The sequence below is a fragment of the Sceloporus occidentalis genome, unplaced genomic scaffold (assembly GCF_023333645.1).
Source record: "Sceloporus occidentalis isolate IW3139 unplaced genomic scaffold, rSceOcc1.0.p SCAF_15, whole genome shotgun sequence".
Taxonomy (NCBI): Eukaryota; Metazoa; Chordata; class Lepidosauria; order Squamata; family Phrynosomatidae; genus Sceloporus; species Sceloporus occidentalis.
The window spans coordinates 16,541,782-16,565,358 of NW_028316995.1; the positions used below are offsets into that span (position 1 = coordinate 16,541,782).

Below are 23,577 nucleotides of genomic sequence, written 5' to 3' on the forward strand. Positions count from 1 at the left end.
ATAAGAGCTCGACCGCGAGATAAACTATATGGGGCTGGTCTCCAAATGTTTCCAAGGCTGCTTTTCAGTCCCAGTCAGGCCCTGGTTAGGGGTGCGGCTAGAGGAGAAAGGGGCGCTTTGTTTTAGGTGGTTTTGTAACCTATTGATACTTACGCAATTAAGGCGTGTTGAAGAAAATAGTTTTATGTAATTTAATCAAGTTAACTTATAAGCACATTTTATGAGATTTACACACACATCATTGTGACTTTTCAGGCTGTAAAACATTGTGATACATTCATACACAGCATTCACTCTGACCTCCTAACTCAGGGAAGGAAAGAGGGACATTTTTAAGGATGATTAATATAAAACGAATTAACCAGTAGTTTTCTACTGATTTACTGAACTGGTATTGACATGGGATGCTGTAATTAGACTAAAATTATTTCCAGTAGTAACATACCAAATAATACAGTGCTTTCAAATGAAAAGGTATTTATGCCTACAGGCCAAGGAAGATTCTGATGCTAGCCCCAATATACTTTCATAAAATCCCTCGCATAGGGTTGTCAAATTGGCCATTTAGTCCCTTTTTATTTATGGCTGACCACCACCTATAAAGTGCTGTGAACTTGATTAAGTAATAAAATGCCTTCTTTGATTTTATATAACCCACATACTGGAGGGTAGCCGGCATGTTTAAAATCCCTCAATGTATTAGCCTCTATCCATTCTGCTGGGAGGATGTTACACTTATCTACTACTCTCTCTGTAAAGAAAAACTTCTTTACATTACATTATTGCAAGCAAGGACCAAGAGTCCTCTTAACTTATTATCATTATTGTTATTATTCTCAAACAACCTTGACCTATAAAACTCCCAACACATTCCTGTTTCACTTTGTACAACAGATGCTTCTAAATATATTTCTTGTACTGCTCAAATGGGCAACATGGTAGCCTCCCTCCCACCCAGACAGAATGTAAATTAGCGGCTATGTAACTCATGTTATACAACCAGAAATGCCTAACACGTGAGGTGGGTGAGGGGAGGAAACTGTATCTAACACAAAAAATCCTATTTAACCCTAAAAGCAGTCTACAGCGTGCGGTTATTGCATGTCTAAAGTGTCGCCTAGCAACAAAGAGGTTAAACCATGACACTCCCAGTATTTAAAGCTGCGGGACGCATACAGCCAGCGCATTCCTTGAAGCGAGCTTGAGGCACGCACGCAGTGATGATGGGCGCCGGGGCTCTGCTAGTGCTGGCTTTTGTCTGCCTCGGCAGCAGCGCGGTGACTGCTGAGGAGGAGGCTTCTGACGCGACGCCTGCGTTTTGTCGCAATCTCGAATGTCCCAAGTATCAGGTGGTGAAAAAGTACGAGGTCAGTGTCGGTAGCCTGGTTCTGGGTTCATGGATATATCACATCATAAGCTCATTTATTTCTTTAGGAAAGGATATACAACAATACTATATGGATGTCCATTTTTATTAACGTGTGGATGCCAACTTCTGTAACCCATTCCATCCTGTGGTATACGGCATTGATCTTATGGTGCATAATCCCTTAAAGGGTTAATTCAGTAAGCACTAATGGGAGTGTGCGACTCTTGGAATCCTTACTAATCATGTATAGGTAAATGTGGGATAGGAGATCGGTTTACTGCTACGCCTTCCAGGATTCTCAGCCGTAATAGCGCTCATTTATTTCTGTTCCTGGGATGCTTGCAGTTGAGATAGCCGAAAGTCATGCTGGACTTGCCACCTGAAAATGTTATTGAAGGTTTTCTTTTTTAATTGTCTGAGTTCTTTAAGATCCCCACTTTACTGATCTCTGGATTCCCTGAAATTCCACATATGACTAATACACTGTTGTATATGACGAAAACCAATGTTTCGCTAAGCTACACAGGACCCCTAGCTTATCATTACATCAGGTAAGACCAGCCATATGGCACGCTGGGCAAACACCTGGTGGGCTACTGGCCATTGGTGCCCACACCCCTCATGTAATCAGGCAGCCACTGCACTTTAAGTGCCAGGGCTGCCTTGAGTTCACCAATTTGTCTCTGCCTGACATCCAAGGCAACCAAGATGCTTTTGTTTATCTGATTGCAATACGTTTTAACCAAAGGGGCTGAACGTTTACATTCTACTTGGAATGAAAAACCGGATGTTTTCATAACAAAATAAGTTTACTGTAACATAAACCTGTTTTGCCCAAACTGTAACTATAAATCATTTTAAGCAAAATGAATTCGTATAGCTTATGTCTTTAAGCGTCATAGTCGGTAAGGTAAAGTGGCTGGTGGGGATTTTTACAATGCCATTGACTAAAGCATATACTGTATTTTTCAGAATATAATGTGCTGTAAAAACTCTTAAACTCCAAATAATGTTACCCCCTAAGCCTTGCATCCGGCTTTGAATTGCATCTACAGGATGCAAGAAGTGTCAAGTGAAATAGCATATGCAGTGTATGATCAATGTAAAGTATAATGATTGCGTGGTTTTAGCCTCATCCATTGCTAACACGCATATAAAATCAAGCATAGGCAGCAGTCTCCGTAGACAAACATTGTCAGGAGTTGTGTTGTATTTAGGCGCTTAGTCATTTTAAGCTGTCATCGCATGCCACCCTTGTCGGTTCATGAAGTTTCTGTCCTACTGGATCTGCCCAGGCCTGCTGTAAGTGCTGTTATTGTGAAGTGGAAGCGCCTAGGAGTAACCACTCGCACAAAGCAATAGAGCTACTCGCAGAGGGGGCCACAAAGTGAGGAAACTTTTAAAAAACTTGTCCTCTGTAGAATCACTCTCTACAGGGTTCCAAATTGCCACAGGAAGCAACTTCGGCACAAGTCCTGTGCATTGGGAGGTTAATAAAGCACGCTTCCATGGCCAAGCATTGGCACGCAAGCTGAAGATTGCCATTTGCAATGCCAGGTGTCAACTGGAGTTGCCAATTGACCATGGAGCAGTGGAAACGTGTTCTGTGGAATTATGTTTCACTATCTAGAAGTCTGATGGATGAATCGGTTTTGGGTGGAGGCGCTCCAGTGGCCTGCACAGAGCATTGGCCTTATCTCTATTTTAAACCTTTGGGATGAATTTGAATGCAGATTGCCAACAAGATCTTCTTGTCAAACATCGGTGCCTGACCTCACAGATGCTCTTCTGGCTGAATGGGCACAAATTCCCAGACTCGTCAAAATCTTCCCAGAAGTGTGAAGGCTGTTACAGCTGCAAACTCCATACGTCCATGGTTTTGGAATGGGATGCCCAAATCTCATATAGGTCATAATGCGTCTATTGGGCAGACAAAGAAGTAAATGCAGAATCCCCTTGCAAGGGAGACGCCACACATTTAAAAGGCAGTGTAAAGCATGTTAAAATGTTTACGATTAGTTTCATTAATTTTTATTTTTTTGGGCTTTTGATCCAGGATTTTGAGCTACGTGCTTATGAACCAACCCAGTGGGTATCAACAACGATGAAAATAGATCTGCTTGGCTTCGGAATGGTTAAAAGTTTCAGACGTCTTTTTAAGTATATCTCTGGCGGCAATATTGAGAGTGAGTAGAAAGTTGTCTGTTTTGGGGTTTTGTTTTGCTTTGGAATACATTGATTAGCTTCCAGGTCCAGTTCTGCTCCTGGATAGATACATTATTGCTACTCGCTGTATTATATCTCTGTTAAACACATTTGGTACAGTTAGTTTTTTTTATTTATTATGAGGCCATCAACATAAAAAAAACAGAAAACAAAAAACACAAAAAAAACTGGGTATACAGTACATAGTCTTCAAAGGAGAAGTCCCATGGTAAAATACTCTTCTTGAGCACAACATTTAGTTTTGTATATATTTAAGTAGTTTAGCACTTTAAAAAAAACAAAGATGAACTCTTTAGTAGCACAGGACGTACTATTGCAACCTCTAAAACATGCACTAAATCATACGTCTTTTTTTTTGCCCGGGGATCTCCTGGTACACGGGAGATCAGGCTGTCATTAGACAACAAAGGTCTACCCCCAATCAATAGGAGCCAGCGTCCTGCTGACTGATCCAGTGTAACGGTGCTCATTGCGAGCGCTGGTTACACTGGAATAACTGAGACTGCCTGAACAGACACCACTGGAAACAATATTTAAATGTAAAAAAGTTTTCCAGAGGGCTTTTCCAGGGCCTGAAACATCCGAGCTCCCCCTGCAGACTCATCACAGGTACTTCTTGCCCTCAATCCAAAATAATAATAATAAAAAAAGTGTAGTTTCTAAGGGAACACTTCTCACCCCCCCCCTACAAAATAAAAACCTTATCTGTATGGGATATTCTAATCGTGTGATGTTGAACTTAAATCAGGGTTTTTGTTTCAGTGGGATCCAATTGCAATAAAAAAGTTTCCTTTTAATTCGTACTAATATATACATTTATATGGGTACACTAAATATAGAAAATGGGAATTGATAAATTGGTAAAAATGTCAAACTCCTGTCACTCAGGGAAGTAAAAATCGTCTCATTTTGTTCCAATAAACTTGCTTTATCTGCAGACTTAGAGGCTGCTGTTGTGAGTCATGTGATATTGAGTGACTTTCACTACACCATCACCACACTTTTAACTTGATCATAGACTGTTTAACAAACTGTACATTACTTGAATATTGTGACATACCATCTCTTCTATCTTGCACTTAATCAAATGATTCAATAACTACACATCATATCTTCAAATGCTGATATGTGGCTCCCCTGTTTTAGGTCAGAAGATTAACATGACTGTCCCCGTAGCGATCTATGTTCCATTAAACGTACCTTCTGCAAATGCAACTATGTCTTTCTTTGTGTCTCCGGAGCTGAGTCCTCCCCGTCCCTTGGATCCAGAGGTTTACTTGGAAAGTTTACCTGCCAAATCTGTATACGTCAAGTAAGTGACTGAATCCTATAGCAGGTTTGGCAAAGGCGACATAGTACAATTGGGGACCTCAGATGAAAGATGATCGTTGGTAAGTCCGTAGACCAGGTGTGTGGTTTATTAACCCCTTAATGACAAAGCCCGTACATGTACGGGCTCAAAATGCATAGTTTTCAATGGGTTTAGGGACTGCCCATTGTCCTTAAGGGGTTAACAACGCTCTGCTAAGGATGTCTACTAGTTCTGAGTTGGGGGAAATCTTCCTTGGTGTCCTGATGTCAGAAAGGGTAAGAGCAGTTCCATGAGTGATATCCCGCCTAGGTCCACATTCTAGAATGTCCTCAATCACTCAAGAATTGTGAACTTGCCTACCTCTCCTGCAACTAAATAACTGTCCCACTGAGGTTAGCAAAAGCCTGAATTGGTAACCCCCTCTAAATCTTAATATGATTGAATGTAAAACTAGTTATTAGGATTCAAATCGGAAAAACCACTAAAGGAAAGGTAATTGGATATAGGCCTTATCTAGACTGTGCAGTTCTGGAGACCCGGTCTCCAGAAGGAATGGATATCGACACATTGTAGAATTCAGATGAGCTACGAAAATGGTTAAGCGGTTTGCAGCATAAAGATTTTCAAGAAAGACTAATAGATGTATGTGATAGCTTGGAGGAAAGGAGAAGGATGGGAGATGGAATAGAAACATTTTAAATACTTAAACAGATTTAACAAAATACATGAGGGAAGCTTTTATGAAAGGAGGAGCAATGTTAGAACAAGTGGTCATAGTCTTAAAATAAGAGGGTCAGGGGCTTAGTGGTAATGTAAGTTATACTTTACTCTGATCTGGAGTACAAGCCGCAAAGGCTTGTTTGGCCGCATGTAATTAAATCTGTGGCATTACTTGAAAGAGGGACAGCTCACCTTCTCTGCGTGAGAAGTTTTGAAGAGGTTGGCCCTTCCTAACACATCATGGATGTAGGAGAGCTGAAATTGCAATAGTAAATTTTTTATTTTTTATTTATATATATATATATATATATATATCACATTTTTGTTTCTGCAGGTCTTTTGGTGGCTATGCATTTGACTATGAATATGCACGCCAATCTAAGAAGCTGGCAGAAGAGCTGACTTCCCTGGGCATCCCGTTTGATAACTCATTCTATGTACGTGCTGGCTACAATGACCCCTTTACACTGTTTAATAGGCACAACGAGGTTTGGTACACTGCCAAGTAAATAAACATGGGTAGCTCTGTTGTGTATTACAACATGTGATTTCTAGGGTTAGAAGATATCAGCCTCAGTGCCTTGTTTTATTCAAGCATCTTTAAAATATATATGAATGTGTGAACTATATTGATTAACGTTTGTTTTTATATTTTCAATAAACATCCATGTAATAACACTGCAAGTTCATCATTCACTCTAGAATGTGTTTATTTTAAACCAAACAATTCGGGACAACCGACTAACTTAACCCCTTCGTGACAGGCTGATTTTACTTTTTGTACCCTTCGTGACAATGGCCGTTTTAACATTTCTGCGCTGCTCGTGTTTAGAACCCACACACATTAGATATTGTTTTTTTCAGGACAAGGGCTTTCTTTAGATGACATTGTTTTGATTGTATCATATTATTTACTATTAAAAAAAGTATAAAATGTGGTGAAAATTTTTTCTAACTTTTAGTTGAAAAATCTTTTACTCATCTATAAAAGGTAATGAAAAAACCTGCTAAATAGATTCTACTATTTGTCCTGAGTTTAGAAATACCCAATTTTTTTATTTTTTTCTACACATTATGGGGCAAAAAGTACAGGTAGCGTTTTGCTATTTCAAAGCCATTTTTTCCAAATCTGGTAATTCTTCCCCCCCCCATGTGCCATTTCGGGTATCTTTGAAGCCGGCCAATGCAATTTACCCCATCAAGTCATATATTTTTGCAAACTAGACAGCCCAGGGTATTCAAAGTGCTAGTATTTTAACCCTTTCCAAGCACCAATTCTACCATCAGCCTTTGTCAAACTTTATGGTAGTCATTTTTTTTGCATTTGTTTTGTCACACACATTTTACTTCAGGTATGAATTAAAAAGTTCTCGTATATTTCACTATCACAAAACACCCCAATATGTGTTCAGCAACATCTCCTGAGCGCAGTGATACCCCACATGAATGATTTTGCCTCGCTGTTTGGGGGCAAAAGGGCCACATTTGGAGCATGCACATTTTTCAATGTGGAACTTTGGCATTTGGGGATCCACTGCCCATGCCCTATTTGGTACATCTTTGAGCCGGGCCATTTCAGTGTGCCCAATAAAGCCATATATTTTTGAAAACTAGACACCCCAGGGTATTTTAAATGCTGGCATTTTAACTCTTTGCATGCACACACTTTACCACCAGCATTTTTTCAAAGTTTGCAGTAGTATTTTTGTGTGTGTTTTTCCCACACACCTACTTTATGTATGAATTTACAGCTCCTGGTATATGCCGCTGTCACAAGACACCCCAATATGTGTTCAGCAACATCTCCTGAGTACAGTGATACCCCACAATCATGGGTTTGTCATTTTTGGGGGGGAACTAAAAGGCCACATTTGGTACGTGTGCATTTTTCTAATTGGAAATTAGATGTGTGGCCATTCCCCCCCCCCCCCCCCCCCCGTGTTATTTGGGACATTGTTGAACCTGGCCAATTCAATTTACCCCATCAAATCATACATTTTTTTGAAAGTAGACACCCCATGGGCATTTAATATGCCAGTATTTTAACTCTTTCCATGCGAGACTTGTTTTAAGCTATTGTGCTAATTTTAGGACTTGCTCACAAAAATATTTTTTATATATACATTTTAATTTTTTTTTGCCTTTTTTAAAACATTAAGATTTTTTTTTTCAACTTGAAGGTTCCCCGATAGTGACATCAGAGGGAAATTATTTTTACATTTTACTGTTTTTTTTTTACTATTTTTTTTCTAATTAATTTTATTTTTAATTTATTTTTTTCTAATCACACTGATTAGAAAGCTGAGCTCCATTGACTTGCATGGTTGAATGCAGTACCTATATTCAACCTGCAAGTGGAGCCAGGGTTCTCTAGAAGGTCAGGAGACCGCCTAGCGAACTTTTTCGTCTTTATTATTTTTTTTCCCGGGTCGCCGCCATCTTGCTGACGGCGAAGATCACCGGCAGCTGCGGCTGTGACCGCTCTCCAGAGCGGTCACAGTCCATCAAGAGGTAAGTGTTTGGTGTCGCTGGATGCCTCCTGATCGAGGCATTCCAGCGACACCATTTAAGTTTAGGAGGTGATCGTTGATCGCCTCCTAAACGCTTTTAAAACGGGCGTCCGCCGCCATACATTGTATGGCGGATGTTGACGCCCCGGGGAGGGGCCAGACATGGCCCCTGATTCCGATCATGGCGTTGCTGAATGCCTCAAGGTCGAGGCATTACAGCAACGCCGTTTTGGGTTAAAAAAAAAAAAAAAAAAAAAAAAATCGATCACGGATTTTTTTTTTTTTACCCGTTTTAACAAATGACGGTCCTGGCACGTCATTTGTCGTTAACGACATGTTTTTCCGTGACATGCCCGGACCGGCAATTGTCATCAAGGGGTTAAACATACCAGTATGCTGAAATCACAAGCGAGTTATGTTTGAAAGGATAGCATTGCTTGGTAGGTACAAAGTGCTCACAGGTCAAGGTCAATCATAATTGCTTAATTCCAGCCAATAAAAATGAAATCTGACTTAACTGGGACTTCCATGTGCAGCATGGGTGCCCCAATCACCTGACTGGCTGAGAGAAGCTGCTGCTGGGCTTGAGCAAATAAAGAAGAGACGGGAAAAATACGGAGGACATGGCGATGCTGCCGAAATCTCAGGCACAAGAGGTGCAGCTAGTGACAAGAGAAATGGGGTAAGGACCAGATTTATTGTTGGAATGAGTTTCACATAGTCTGGAATACAACAATTTGAAAGAGGCAGAGAAAAAACCTGTGGAGCTGATCAAAAATGTAAAAAGAGAATTACATATTTCAAATGAAAAGGGCTCAGAAAGCTGTAACAGAAGTTTAACGAGCTGAATGCCACCCAGAGTGCTCTCATTGCCATACAAAATGAGTTCTCTGTCAGTAGGAAGAAGGTGCAGCATGCAGAAGAAATTCTTAAGAGCCTAAAGAATAAAGTGGAGCAACCGCAGAAAACCTTTAGCACTCCTGTCAGCAGCCTACAAATCCATTAGTCTACTGCTCTGTAATAGCCCTGCACCTCTTGGGCTCCAGCGACCCAACCCTCGCCTCCCTGGTGACACCAGCTACCAGTCCTGGAGTAGATGAGAGGCTTCCCTGCTTTGGAGTCCAGCGGACCAAGCTTCGCTCCCATGTTTACAGGCGACAATAACCTAATCTCTACTTGAACCACTTCTAAGTTTTAGATAATCAGAAACATACAATTAGTAATGCAAAAATTAGTAAGTATAGAAATGTCTAAGTTGCATTAGGACAATAAACTTGTTTGGTCCCAATATGATGGTTGCCATTACAGATACAGGCTGATGTAAAACCACTGTGTAAAAATCCTGTTAACATGGTGACAGCATACAATAGAGGCAAAAAGGTAAAACTTCATGTATGAATGCAATTTAGCTAACTCAGTGAGTAGAAAAAATTACTCATTGTGGTAACATAACCCCAATACATTCCTGTCTCCTCGTACCGGGTCAAAATTGTTTAGAAAGGGCCCTTGGTGCAGTCGGAAGGGCCCTTTCAAAACTATTCGGAACCAGCACTGTGAGACAGGAACGTATCGGTGTTATGTTACGTCACACAAACCCGCGGTGAAACCAGAGCTGGGCAAACGGTGTAAGAGAAGCCGAACAGATGAGGGGAGCGCTAAGTGGGGGTGGGGGGAGGTGGAATGTATGTATATGTGTTTGTATATATGTATGTATGTGAGCATGGATGGGTAAGATGGAGTGTGTATTAGAATGAATGTGTACGCGTGTTGAGTAAGTGTAATTTGTAAGTGTGGTTACATATGTGTTCCAGAGTCTATGTTGGAAGAGGGGGCAAGGAAGGTACAGACAAGTTGTTTTGGGGCAATGGTGGCACAGACCAGCTGTTGAAGTTGGGGTCCCTGGGGTAATTTTCACATCAGGGCCCTGTGGTTTCTAGTTACTCCCCTGTCCCTTCCCCTTGTAAATGCTGATTGGCTAGAATTAGGAAAAGTAAGGGGGAAAACTCCCACAGGTTGTTGGACTCATCAACCACAGCCAATAGCGTTAATGAGACCATCCATGCTTTTTGGGGCTACTTCTATCAGTCATTGATATGTATCCTCCTATACACAGTCCCTCCCTCCTTACCTCATCAACGAGCGTCAAAACCGATTAATAGTTGCGGCTACAAGTGGTGAGGAACAGATGAATCATGATAGTTTCAGCACTTTTGCAATTCGTTTTCGTAGGAATGTGCAAAACAATTCAGTTTAGGTTACAAACAAAGTCTAGAACCTATTGTGTGTTGGCAAGCTGTCCAAACCCTGAGACACCAAAGCAGCCCCAACTCATAATGCTCCGGTTTAATCAATCCACAAAAAAAATTTCAGTAGTGTCAGTGTGCTCTTTTGCAACAGGTAGCAATGATTTTTTGGATACTCTTCCTCCATAGCGTCCTGTCACGGACTCCATGCCTGTTCAATGTTTTGCATACGCTGGTCTATTGAACAGAGATGTTAACTGGTTCCAATTTCCCAGTCTTATTTAACACACGCAGCCATTAATGGTCTACTACTACTGCCAATAATAATGATATATCTCTCATCCTGGTTTAATAATAGCAGAACGGTAGTCTTACATAAATAAAATTCACTGCAATAATACAAATTTATATAATTACCAATGCAAATATCATGCATATGTACATGAAAAACCCACCAAAATGCTACTGTGTTTTAACTAGCAAAATGCTGCAAAAGAAAAAAAAAAAAGTAAAGAATTAAAATTCAAGTTTAGAATAGCAGCAATATTTATTTAACCAATGCACAAATTCTTCACATCAGCCTCTTAAAGCTTCATTGACTCCTTGTGCTAAAAGTATACTGAATCCCCCTAGATTAGAGGTTTATTTATACATGGTTCCAGGTTCTTGGGCAAAGGGTACAAATGTATGTCTATAAACTAGATTACGTATGTCTGTAGTAACTGTACAAACCTCCAGTGTGTTAGAGAAAATATAGTTCAACTGTATAACCCCTCCCCAAATATAAAATGCATACTTTCTGGTTTTGTTCTTTCAAAAATAGATTCCAAAGAAAGATTTGATGCACGCAATTACTTTTTCCTGTATATGTATTACGGATGCTCACTTTAAATTGTCATATATACAAGCTCACAATTTATTTAGCTACCCACAATGTACTAATCATTCATCAATAAGTCTTAAACTCTGAATATAATTTAACTTATACATTTGTCTATATCTATTGTTCCTAAATTCTAAAGTTTAAATTTGAATATGCCGAAACTAATAGTAAAAACTGACTAAATATATATTATATATATATATATGTATGTATGTATGTATGTATGTATGTATGTATGTATGTATATGAATGGCAACTAAGAAAATAATGATGTAAAGATTATACTAGATAATATGCCTGCTGTGTGTGTTCTTAACCAATTTAATCTTGATTTTTGCCATGGGATTATAAAGAATATATAAAAGCACCGCAGTTTGCTTGCAATTTTGCCCAAGAACCACAGCAAAGGTTATTCGATATCTTCTGGTCTGACAGGGTGCTGTAAGGGGATGATGGATTTTTTCTCAGTGTCTCGTGACAATGCTTTCCTCATGTCTGTAAAATAAAAAATAAAAACACAAATATGATTTTAGGCAACATAGGTATAGTTTCATTAGATTGAGACTATACTTTGAATACAATTTGAGACATATACTATATTTCAGAGCTATCAATGTCTCAGCTTTTAACGTGACTAAATTAATTTATTCAATATTATAGCGTATGCTTTTTATTTTGCAACTGCTTTAGAGATATCGGAATACAGAAATATTTTAATGAAAGATAAGCCATAGGTGGCAACATATGTTTGTGCGTGGAGATGTAAAACAACCTACAAGGAAAACAGTTGTAATTGAGCTATAAAGCCAAAAGGCAAAGTAAGCAGCTTGAAACCACTTGCTGGTGTCACCTAACCCAACAATACCAAAAGTGCAAAATTACATAAAGGTACAATGACCAGTTAGAGCAAAAAAGTTGTGTAGTAACAAGATATATCACAAGACAAAACAAAATCAATGCTGTGCAATAAAGCACAATAAAAAGAAAAATATATGAAAGGGTATTCACATAAAAAACGTCAATTATGCTTGCACGATAAACACTTCTTCCATAATCAGTGGCAGGCAGAAAGAGGGATTGCTCCAATACGAGCGAAAGATTACTTAGATATACCTCTCATAAATCTTTATTTCATCTGTGCTACATATAATAATAATACACAAGGATACAATATTAAGGAGATATGTTGCGACATTCAAAATGCTTGAGATCAAATAGATCACAAGCAGGGCTCCGTATATGCCCCGGAGATACAGAACAGCGTAGGCGTGCCGTCGGCATCTAAGGAAAGGAGACTCCACCTGCGTTCTCAGCTGTTTAGACTTCACAAAAGTATTATGGACACAATGTATTACTCATGTTGGTTGTGAGTATTGTTTTATTGCTGTGAGTAATACATTGCATCAATATTTTACTATTATTTTTATAATGTTAATTATATTTGAACTATAGATTTTTAAGATGTATATCCAAGTAGTCTCTTTCACTCGAATCGGAGCAATCCCTTTTTCCTCACACTGGCCATGACTGACTGTGGTAGAAGTGTTTATCATGCAATAACAACCGACATTTGTTTTATGGGAATACCATATCATGTTATATTGTGCTTTATTGGACATCATTTATTTTGTGATTTAGTGTTTCACTACACAGCTTTTTGATTGGTCATTATTATGCAATATTATGTTAGCACTGATCCCACGTTTTCTTTATTATAGACCAGTCTTTACCTGGGTCTGCTGGTGTGTAAGCAGAAATTTGCAATATCAGCATAAGTAGCATATTATGAGGGGATTGTGGGAATATTGGAGATACCATGGCTTAGAAGACAGATATTGGAGGTTAAAATTAAGAAGGCAAATGGATCTGTGCAATTTAAGGATCATGAAGGATTTTGTGAAAATTCAGGATTAACATACCAAAGGGGAACGTGCTTACAAAAAACCTACAATAGAAATAAGGTTCTAAAACGTTATTCATACCATAGGCGTCCTCATCCGGCTCTCCGTTGCTGGCCGAGTAATACTCTATCACAGTCCTGTATACGCTGTAACCGAGCTGTTTATACATGTTTACCGCTACTTGGTTGGAAACTCTCACAAACAGATCCACAAAGAATCCGCCTTTTCTGAGAGGAGAAAAAGAAGAACAATAAAATTTGCTGCAAAGCGTTTATTCTTATTTTTGTAGATTGCCCATTTTTTCCTTAACAGCATTTAATTTAGATCCTCTTCCTTATTCTTTATCCCATACTTCTCTGCGAGGCATGTGGGACAAATTTAAAGTACATTTTAGTAAGCAGTGATTTAGAATACAGAGCTGTCCTTGCAAGTACTGAGAACGACACATGTATTAGTATTGCGATGCCAGTTGATCACTATGCCTCTGTGAGGGTGTAAACGGACAGGGCCTGAGCAACTGCAAGTGTTCGTGTGGATTTAGTGGGAATTACTGAGATTTGGTAGAGAGAGAAAAAAAAAAAAATTACTGAAGTATAAGAGGATACTTTTTATATGGAGAAAAGAAAAAAATAAGAGGGATCGCTCTTTAAATGAAACCGCATAAAGGCTAATTTGGCCAAATAAGATTATTTTGTTTTGAACAGTGTGTTATATTTTACTTTCTATCTTTCTGCTCCACTAACCCCTTATCTCCTATATCTGCCCTCTTACTGCCCCCGTCCACTTTAACACTATTTAACACTCTCTATTACAGCCCTCACAACCTGCAATACCCACCTTCATGTTCCCCACAATCAACTGAAGCCCAAGCGCCCGCCCTCCCTGCCCCTCTCCCACCCGCCCTAGTGGTTTTCTAATATATAGACAGTTAAGTACCAGCTCTATTGGAACACGCCAGTAGAGGGCACCAAACTGTAGATCCCTTTACTACCCACTACTCCCCATTAAAGCATTCCAGATCCTATCCCTCCCCATCTCTCTGCCGTCAAAGCTATCCCAGTACCTCTACACTAAACCTTTTTATGTGAAACCTACCTATACCTGTTCTACTACTCCTGTCCCCCACATAGTCTTCCCTATTCCCATCACTCTTAACCAGCAAACTCAATCAACATGCGCAACCTAACCAATCTTATTCCTATCATCTCCAACCTTAAGCTACCTCCCGTCTTTAACTGTGCCCTATGGAATGCCCGCTCGGTATGCAACAAACTTGCTTGTATACATGACCTTTTTCTATCCCATGCTTTTAACCTCCTAGCTCTTACTGAAACCTGGATCCCCTCCCATGACACTACTGCTTCTGCTGCACTCTCCTTCGGAGGACTACACTTCAGCCACACTCCTAGGCCTGATGGCAGAAAGGGTGGTGGTGTAGGCATCCTTCTCTCACCTCACTGCACCTTCCAGAATATACCAAGCCCTCCCTCCCTCTCATTCTGTTCCTTTGAAGCTCACACAATCCGTCTTTTCTCTCCACTCTCTCTTCAAATTGCTGTCATATATCGCCCTCCAGGTCCTACCTCGCAGTTCTTTGACCACCTTTCTGCCTGGCTCCCTTTCTTCCTCTCTCCTAATATCCCCTGTCTTATTCTGGGTGACTTTAACATTCCTTTAGATATATCTAAGAACTCTGCTAGCTCCAAACTCCTCTCCCTAACATCCTCCTCTGGTCTCTCTCAATGGACTAATTCCCCTACGCACACCGAGGGACACTCACTTGACCTGGTTTTCTCCAGATCATGCTCCCTTTCAGACTTCTCCATCTACCCGTTCCCTCTGTCTGACCACCACCTTCTATCCTTTTCTCCAGTGCTAACCCCTAACAAGACATACTTACAGCGCTCAGCTCATACTTGTAGGCCATTACCAGACAATACCATTACCCAACTGTCAGCCTCACTTGAACCTCTCTTACCTTCCATGTTAACCCTTTCCTGCCCAGACACAGCAGCCTCTTTTTATAACAACACACTTGCTTCATCCCTCGACACCATAGCTCCAATTACTACAAGTTACCCCCGACAAGTTAAACGCCAACCATGGCATACCAAAACCACACGGTTTCTTCAGAAGTGCTGCCGCACGGCTGAGCGTTACTTCAGAAAATCCAAATCCAGCGAAGACTTTAATCACTATAAATTCATGCTCCACACCTACAACTCTGCCCTCTCTCTCACCAAACAGCTCTACTTCTCCACTCTCATATCCTCTCTTTCTTCCAACCCACGACGCCTTTTTTCTACTTTCAACTCCCTTCTCTGTCCCTCCACACCCACACCACAAACCTCTCTCACTGCCCAAGATCTTGCTACCCACTTCAAAGAGAAGATCGAGACTATTAGAAAAGACCTCTCTTCCTTACAACTCCCTCCTACACCACTCAACACCACTCTCTCCACTCCTACTATACTAACTGCCTTTTCCCCTACAACCGAAGAAGAGATAGCCACTCTTCTTTCTTCCTCTCACCCAACAACCTGTCCCCTCGACCCCATCCCTTCACACCTCACAAAGTCTCTATATCCATCCCTTGGTACATCACTTACCCACCTATTTAATCTTTCTCTATCATCTGGAACTGTACCATCTGCCTTCAAGCATGCGCTAATCACACCAATTCTAAAGAATCCTTCCTCAGATCCCGTCTGTTTGACTAACTACCGCCCTATCTCTCTGCTTCCTTTTATCTCTAAGCTGCTAGAACGGATTGTGTACAACCGCCTCATTAACTTCCTCTCCTCTAATTCCCTCCTTGACCCTCTACAGTCTGGTTTCAAACCCCTTCACTCTACTGAAACAGCTCTAACAAAAGTCTCCAATGACTTGCTCTCTGCCAAAGCAAAAGGCCACTTCTCTATTCTAATTCAACTGGATCTCTCTGCTGCTTTCGATACTGTTGATCACCACCTTCTTCTACACTCACTTGCTTCTATAGGCATTCGAGATACAGCTCTCTCCTGGATCTCCTCATATCTGTCTAACCGTTCCTTCTCTGTCAACTTCTCTGGCAAGACATCATCACCCCTTCCACTTTCGGTTGGTGTCCCCAAGGTTCAGTCCTTGGCCCTCTGCTGTTCTCTCTTTATACTTCCTCTCTTGGCACACTAATCAACTCATTTGGCCTCCAGTATCACCTATATGCAGATGATACCCAAACCTACCTGTCTTCTCCTGATCTCTCTCCATCTCTCCTGTCCCGTATTACCAATTGCTTGTCTGCTATTTCTTCATGGATGTCACAACACTACCTGAAACTTAATCTTTCTAAAACTGAACTCATTATCTTCCCTCCCTCCATCTCCACTCCACTACCTGAATTCTCTATCACCATTAACAACACGACTATCTCTCCTACTAACCAGGCCCAATGCCTTGGGGTCATCCTTGACTCAAACCTCTCCTTCATCCCTCACATTCAGTCCCTCGCCAAATCCTGCCGCTTGCACCTAAAAAACATCTCTCGTATCCGCCCGTTCCTCACCCAAGAATCCACAAAAACACTCGTTCATTCCCTTATCATTTCCCGTCTTGACTACTGCAACACTCTTCTGGTTGGCACTCCACTGTCTCGACTCTCTCCTTTACAGTCTATCCTAAATGCCGCTGCTAGGCTCATCTTCCTTGCACGTCGCTCCTCTTCTGCTTCCCCCCTCTGTGAAACCCTCCACTGGCTCCCAATTACCTTTAGAATTAAATTTAAGATCCTGGTACTGACATATAAGGCCATCCATAATACTGCTCCTCCGTACATTTCTGACCTCATTAGCAAATACTCTCCTACTCGATCCCTACGTTCCTCCCATGGGCTAGGGCTCTCCTCCTCACTCATCACCTCTTCCTTTTCCCGTCTACAAGATTTCACTCGAGCTGCCCTATATCTCTGGAATCTACTCCCAAGGAACCTTCAGCATTCTCCCTCCCTCCCAACTTTCAAGAAACATCTAAAAACCCACTTCTTCAGAGAAGCCGCACCATCTTAGCTGCTAGAACTTCCTTGTCATCGATACAACCCCCACAATACCTCTCACCCTTTCTCTATGCCTTATGTTTGTCACCCCATTTCCCTCTAGATTGTAAGCTTGCGAGCAGGGCTCTCTCCACCAAATGTATCGGTTTGTCTTAGTCTGTCAATTCTTGTCTTGTCATATCCCTTTATGTATTGTATTAAGCGCTGCGTAAACTGTTGGCGCTATATAAATAAAGGATAATAATAATAATAATAATAACAGGTGTCTGTAGACTCTCTGGACAAGCAGTTATTGAACTGCAGTACCGTATTTGCTTGATTATAAGACAATCCCCAAAATCTGAATATTAATTTAGGAAAAAAAAGAAAAAGCCTGAATATAAAAGACGAGCCTATAGGAAAAAAGTTTTACCAGTAAATGTTAATTCATGTAAACAATTTTTTTTTAAATAAGCTATGATTGAGAAAAATATTTTGTTTTTATTTCCTTTTATTTTCCAACCTGCCCCCCAGTTATACACATCTGCCCCAGAAATGCCTTATACCCCCTATATGCCACTGTGCCCCATGATATGCCTTTTAACCCTCTAGATGCCACTGTGCCCCATGATATGCCAGCAGGGGGGGGGGGGTCGCAGACAACCCCCGCTGCTAACCGCATCTCCTTCCGGCTGCAGCGGAAGTTGCCTACGCAAATCGTGTAGGCACGCTGCCCCGGCTACACACCAGGGACTCAGAAGCACCGGTAAGTTGGGGGGGGGGGGGCATAAGACAGGAGGATCCAGGTCCCCTGCAGCACTGCGGGGAATCAGGATCTCAGTCTCATAGTCAGACCTATTTGATGACCCCGATTATAAGACAAGGGGTGTTTTTCAGAGCATTTGCTTTTGTATTTATTACACAACCCTTATTAGTAGACACTAGCACAATATATAACCATTTGCCATATAAGACATGTTATTTTTACCTTTCTGAAATCTCTTCTAGCAAGTCCATCAATTTTGCTGCTAAACCAAGGCGTCTGAATTCAGGTGCAACCGAGAGAGCCGTGACGTGGCCGTGCCATTCCTCCCGCGCTACGGAGCCCTCTGCTTTCCCCATTACTGCAAAGGCAGACACAGGCAAGTTAAATGTGAGGCAAGCAAATAATGGTGATCCGAAAGCAAAGACAAGTTACGGTAGTTTAAATGTTACCCCTCGCATGCGTCAACCTGCTGACTATAAACAGCAGCGAAGACGCCAAATCAGAAAGGGCTGAAGCACATGTTGTATGTTTCCCTCTGCATTTCCACATACGAACGCCTTGTAATAGCCAGTGATTAAAGAGAGTAACTGACACATTATCTTGAAATTATTGATAATAAATAAAAGTTTAAACAGAACCTGCTTTGTACCAAAATCTACATTTTCTTTATATAAATGACTAATAAAATGTGAATATTTTTATTGGAGGGTTCCAGGATGCCTCAAAAGTAACTAGATCACATATTCACACTGATGCCCAGCCTTATCTTAAAGCTTTTTTTCCCCATTTTCTTTCAGTCTCAATTCTTTAATTTCTCCTTTTTACACTCTGACCCAACCTGTACAAACACCGTTTAAACTGCCCAGTAAAAAAAGAATATATGCATTCAGCCTCCATAGAGCACATCCATAAGTGGCTGCTGAACACACAGATAAGGTATAATATTGCATAGATAGGCCATGAATGTTATACATGTAACGCTCCCTCACCAACGTCAAAGATTTTTTTTAAATAAATCATTTCACATTGCTTCGTAGATATTAGTAAATAATGCTAGTGTTATTCGAGGGTATATCAGTTTACCATGTAGGTGGCCTCCAGTACCAAGAATACTTACTATAACCCATAATCTCTCCTCCAGGAGCTTCTGCAACAATAAAATATTCAGGCCAGTGTGCCAAATACTGCAGGTAAAAGGGTATTCCATACTGAGAGGTTTAGTCAAGGTGCGCAACACAAGAAAAATAATAAAAAAATATCATGACGTGAACAGTTCCTACTGAGAACCATTTACACTTAGAGAATTCCAGGCTTGATTGTTACACACCATAACTCATTTCAATGTTAAATGAATATATAGCGCTAATGCATGCAACAAAAACCTGGCCCCAGAATTCTGTATAGCACCCGCGATGAGAAGAACACAACTTTTAGAACTCATCCCAACGTTACACGAGCGGATGTTGCTTAATGATAAGGAACAGGGCGACATCTGTATCACTATTCTAATCCAATGTACTGCAGGAACATGGTTTTAGAAACATTTCATTAGGATACAGTCTCTGTGAGGGGGTCCAAATTTCTGTGGGGGGAAAAAAAAAACATTAAATCATTGCACATAATATACAAAGATACAAAGATTTGATTAAAGCAAAAATTTGATTAAGAGAACATGGAGGTCTATTCACTAGAGACTTGTTTCAGCTCATTTGACATCACTACACGTTATAAATCTCCAACCTCAGCAAGATTTTGCAGGAAGAGCTTGACTGACCCTATAGTTAAATCAGTGAAATATTCAATATGAGTAAGTTACACATTATACAGGGCCAGCTCAGCCCTTCACGGTGGAGAAACGAGCCAATGTTGGCCCTCCATCATGAATAGCGAAGAGTAAAAACCATAACTCTCCTGCAGACTATAAACTCCTGTCGCACGTAAAAGGAAGAGATTTTATGACGCAAAAGGAAGAGAAACATTAAAAAGGAAATACCGAAAATATAAAGGGGCGATTCCATGATATAGCGAAGTGGCAAAGGGAAGGTGTTATTGACGTAACCTCACAGGCACCTAATAGCATTATACAAACACCAAGTGTCTGGCTATGGCACCCCGCCATAGCTTGCAGAGGCAGGGGGCATATGCCTCTTACTGTCCCACACCTGTCACTGAAAAGGTCAAAAAAAAACACTGAAAGCAAAGCACGTGCAGCACTCTGCAGACGTATATAAATTACACAACGTTACATAACACTGCAAATACTAATGGAGATCACGACAAGAACATTTCCGTGTAAATGGTTAAAAAAACATAGTAAGTCGATGTGCATCAGGTACCCATCTGTGCCTCCACTACCCGGCCTAAGCAAACTCGTTTTATGAATGACTTAATCTCCGGGTAAACGGGATCCCAATTGCTTTATAAACCCAGCCATTACGGAACACGCTATTCTCGTCAGTGCTCACACGTTATTGAACCGAAAGAGATCGTCGCACGTGAAGGCTCTCAGCGAAGTCATCGCCTCATACAACAGGGAACATCGGCAAAACACCACCGGAAGCGGGGAAGCTGAGGCCCTGGTACGCGGAAGTGACGCGATTTATTGGCAGACTTCAGAAGCGCCATGCCAAGTCATGGAAATTTGTTCCTATTGCGATACACTCGCGGTCTTGGTCTGACTAATAGTTGCTATTCGTCGTTTCCTGAACTATAAACATAATGCAGGGTGTGTATAAAGTGCGATCAGATTAAAAAGACTGAAGAGGTCATGTGGACGTAGCAACCAATGGAATGGCCCGTTCAACAGGAAGCGTCCATGGGTTGCTATGGTGATGCCACTAAGGTTTTTTTTTGTGATTGTATGGCCAGAAATGGTGACATGGTAGATGATTAAGGCTTTGTGGTTCCAAGATTGCCTTGGAGTTAAATGGGTTAAAATAGCATTTCAAATCCAGAAGAATAAAAAGTCAGCTGCTGTGTGTTGGGTGGCGAGAAGTATTATCGGCACAAATCTAACACAAAACCATGCTTATGCTTAGTGAACACAATATGGCATTATTTCAGATGGTCAAGTAGTGTAGCCAAGCAGTGGGGAGCAGCAGTGGAGTGTTGAGTGAAAAAAGAAATCTACAGTTAGAGGAAAATGGTTGTTTAAGATAAAAATAATCCGCAGACCATACAAAGTTCCAACTCTTTGAGTCCAGTGACATGCACTCCTGAAAATGGCATCAGTTCTCGTTGCGCAGTGCCAGTGACGGTTGAATGATTGCTGTATGTCACGGGACTCGATAGGATTGCCGCTCTTTGACGGAACCGAAGGCCACAATAAACATACAGGAGGGAAGTGGAGGGTGCAATAAGTTCAATGTGCATATGCTCAGGTTCCTAGAACTAGTAGAACGCATATTGCGCATGTTCAGAACTTGTACATATGCACAGGGCTGGCAGTGATGCTCTACCTCCCATGAAAATGCCTTGTTGATGTCAGATTAGAAGGGGCAGACTGGTTCAAGATGACAGAAAAGGCAACAGTAACTCAAATAAACACTCGTTACAACCAAAGTATGCAGAATACCATCTCTGAACGCGCAACATGTTAAACCTTGAAGCAGATGAGCTACAACGGCAGAAGACCACACCGGGTGCCACTCCTGTCAGCTAAGAACAGGAAACTGAGGCTACAATTCTCACAGGCTCACCAAATTGGGCAAAGGAAGACTGGAAGAACATTGCCCGGTCTGATGAGTCTCTATTCCAGCTGCGACATTCAGATGGCAGGGTCAGATGTTGGCATAAACAACATGAAAGCATGGATCCATCCTGCCTTGTATCAACCGTTCAGGCTGCTGGTGGTGTAATGGTGTGGGGGATATTTTCATGGCACACTTTGGGCCCCTTAGTACCAATTGAGCATTGTTTATACACGACAGCCTACCTGAGTATTGTTGCTGACCATGTCCATCCCTTTATGACCACAGCGTACCCATCTTCTGATGGCTACTTCCAGCAGAATAATGCACCATGTCACAAACATCATAATCTCAAACTGGTTTCTTGAACATGACAATGAGTTTGCTGCACTCCAATGGCCTCCCCAGTCACCAGATCTCAATCCAATAGAGCACCTTTGGGATGTGGTGGAACGGGAGATTGGCATCCGATGTCTTGGTTCCCAGCACCGGCGGGCGGATTGCCGCTCGCGGACGCCGGGTTTCCGATCTCCCGCTACCAGTGAGCAGACTGCGGTCCACGGACGCCGGAAATCCAAGACACTGTCCCGGAGCTCAGTAGCCGGCAGGCAAGGACACTGCCGCCGGTGCAGGACTCGAGGGGTTAAGTCTGGAGATTCCCCTGACAGAGGACTTACCTCTCCTCCCGGCATCGCCTGCAGGAACTCTGGGGGTGCGGCTAAGCTGTGTGGCTGGTATCGGGGCGGTGATGGACGGCTGGAGGCTCGGCTCTGATGTCATCGTGGGGGCGGGGTTTTAGACTGGCGCCGGTTTTAAAAGGCCGGAAATCCATTTCTCCAGCACCCTGTTGTGGTCCTATACTCTGTATTGCTGCTGTGTTCCTGATCTTCGTTGCCATTGACCCTTTGCCTGCCTGACTACTCTTTGGATTTTGACTCTTTACCTCTGCCCGGATATCCCTCTAGCTTGTGCGACTACCTGATCCGTGTACCGACTCGGCTTTCCTGTTCAAATATCCCATCCGTGTTTAACCCTTCAGCTCTGTTCTACCTGTGGGGGTTCGTCTGGAGATTCCTTCACCTTATTTACTCGTACCTATATCTACCTGCCCGCACTTGGCCTCCATGCTGTTGGGATCCTCTAAGTCCTGGTTGTCTGCTACTAAGGGCCCCTCTCTTGGTAACAGAGGACTGGGCAGAATAACTCCTGCGGTGAGAGCCATTGTGCGGGTGGTCGTGACAACATGTCATGACTTAGTCTATGGCCTCTTGTTCTAACATTTCTACTCCTTTGAGATAAACTTCCATTCTGTACTTTATTAAATCCCTTTAAGTATTTAAATGTATTTTAATGGTAATTTTTATCCTGCAAAATATTCACAATTTTTGTGGCCCTGCTCTGAACACTCTCTAATACGTCAATATCCCTCTAAAGATGGAGTCGCCAGAAGTGGAAACAATAGTTGAGGCATGTTACTAACCATCTGGTTTACGGGACTGCCAGTTCTACAGCTGAGCCTGTGTTTATTCAGTTGAATGTCGTCACCCAGAGTTTGACTTGTACAGAGAACAAAAAAGAGAACACATAGGACTTACCAAAGGAGAGACTGTAACAGAGACAAAAATGGATTCCTCAGTGTAAAGGTTTCATACCATTCCAATATGTACTAATGTATATGCACACTATTAAAATGATGTGCCAACTAAATATTTACTTTTTAAAGCATATTATATAACCCGACTAAGCGTCCTTCTAGTGCAGGGAAATCTGCTCCCTGCACCCGTTCTTTATTTTTGGGCACAAGAAGGGGACCAGCCACAGGAGTGTCAACCAACATGGGAAAACAGTTACATCTGGTCATCCAAGTCTTCACCCGTATTACACTGCAGCGTCATTATGTCATTCATGACCAAATAATGCACTGGACACTCAGAATTAAGTTGAGAACC

General features: G+C 41.6%; 2 protein-coding genes across 2 annotated transcripts; one reads left to right on the forward strand and one right to left on the reverse strand.

Moving 5' to 3' along the window:
• The first annotated feature begins 1,223 nt into the window (after positions 1 to 1,223).
• On the forward strand, positions 1,224 to 6,136 carry LOC149303327 (heme-binding protein 2-like). The gene is made up of 4 exons (XM_089481522.1): positions 1,224 to 1,367; positions 3,426 to 3,555; positions 4,742 to 4,907; positions 5,962 to 6,136. The coding sequence occupies exons 1-4, from the start codon at positions 1,224 to 1,226 to the stop codon at positions 6,134 to 6,136; spliced, it is 615 nt and encodes a 204-aa protein (XP_089337648.1).
• A 5,536-nt stretch (positions 6,137 to 11,672) lies between these two features.
• On the reverse strand, positions 11,673 to 20,457 carry LOC149303328 (N-alpha-acetyltransferase 20-like). Its single transcript, XM_089481576.1, has 6 exons — positions 20,405 to 20,457; positions 19,497 to 19,521; positions 19,057 to 19,147; positions 18,162 to 18,297; positions 13,246 to 13,391; positions 11,673 to 11,758 (listed from the first exon to the last, which is right to left on the reverse strand). The coding sequence occupies exons 1-6, from the start codon at positions 20,455 to 20,457 to the stop codon at positions 11,673 to 11,675; spliced, it is 537 nt and encodes a 178-aa protein (XP_089337702.1).
• Positions 20,458 to 23,577: the final 3,120 nt, after the last annotated feature.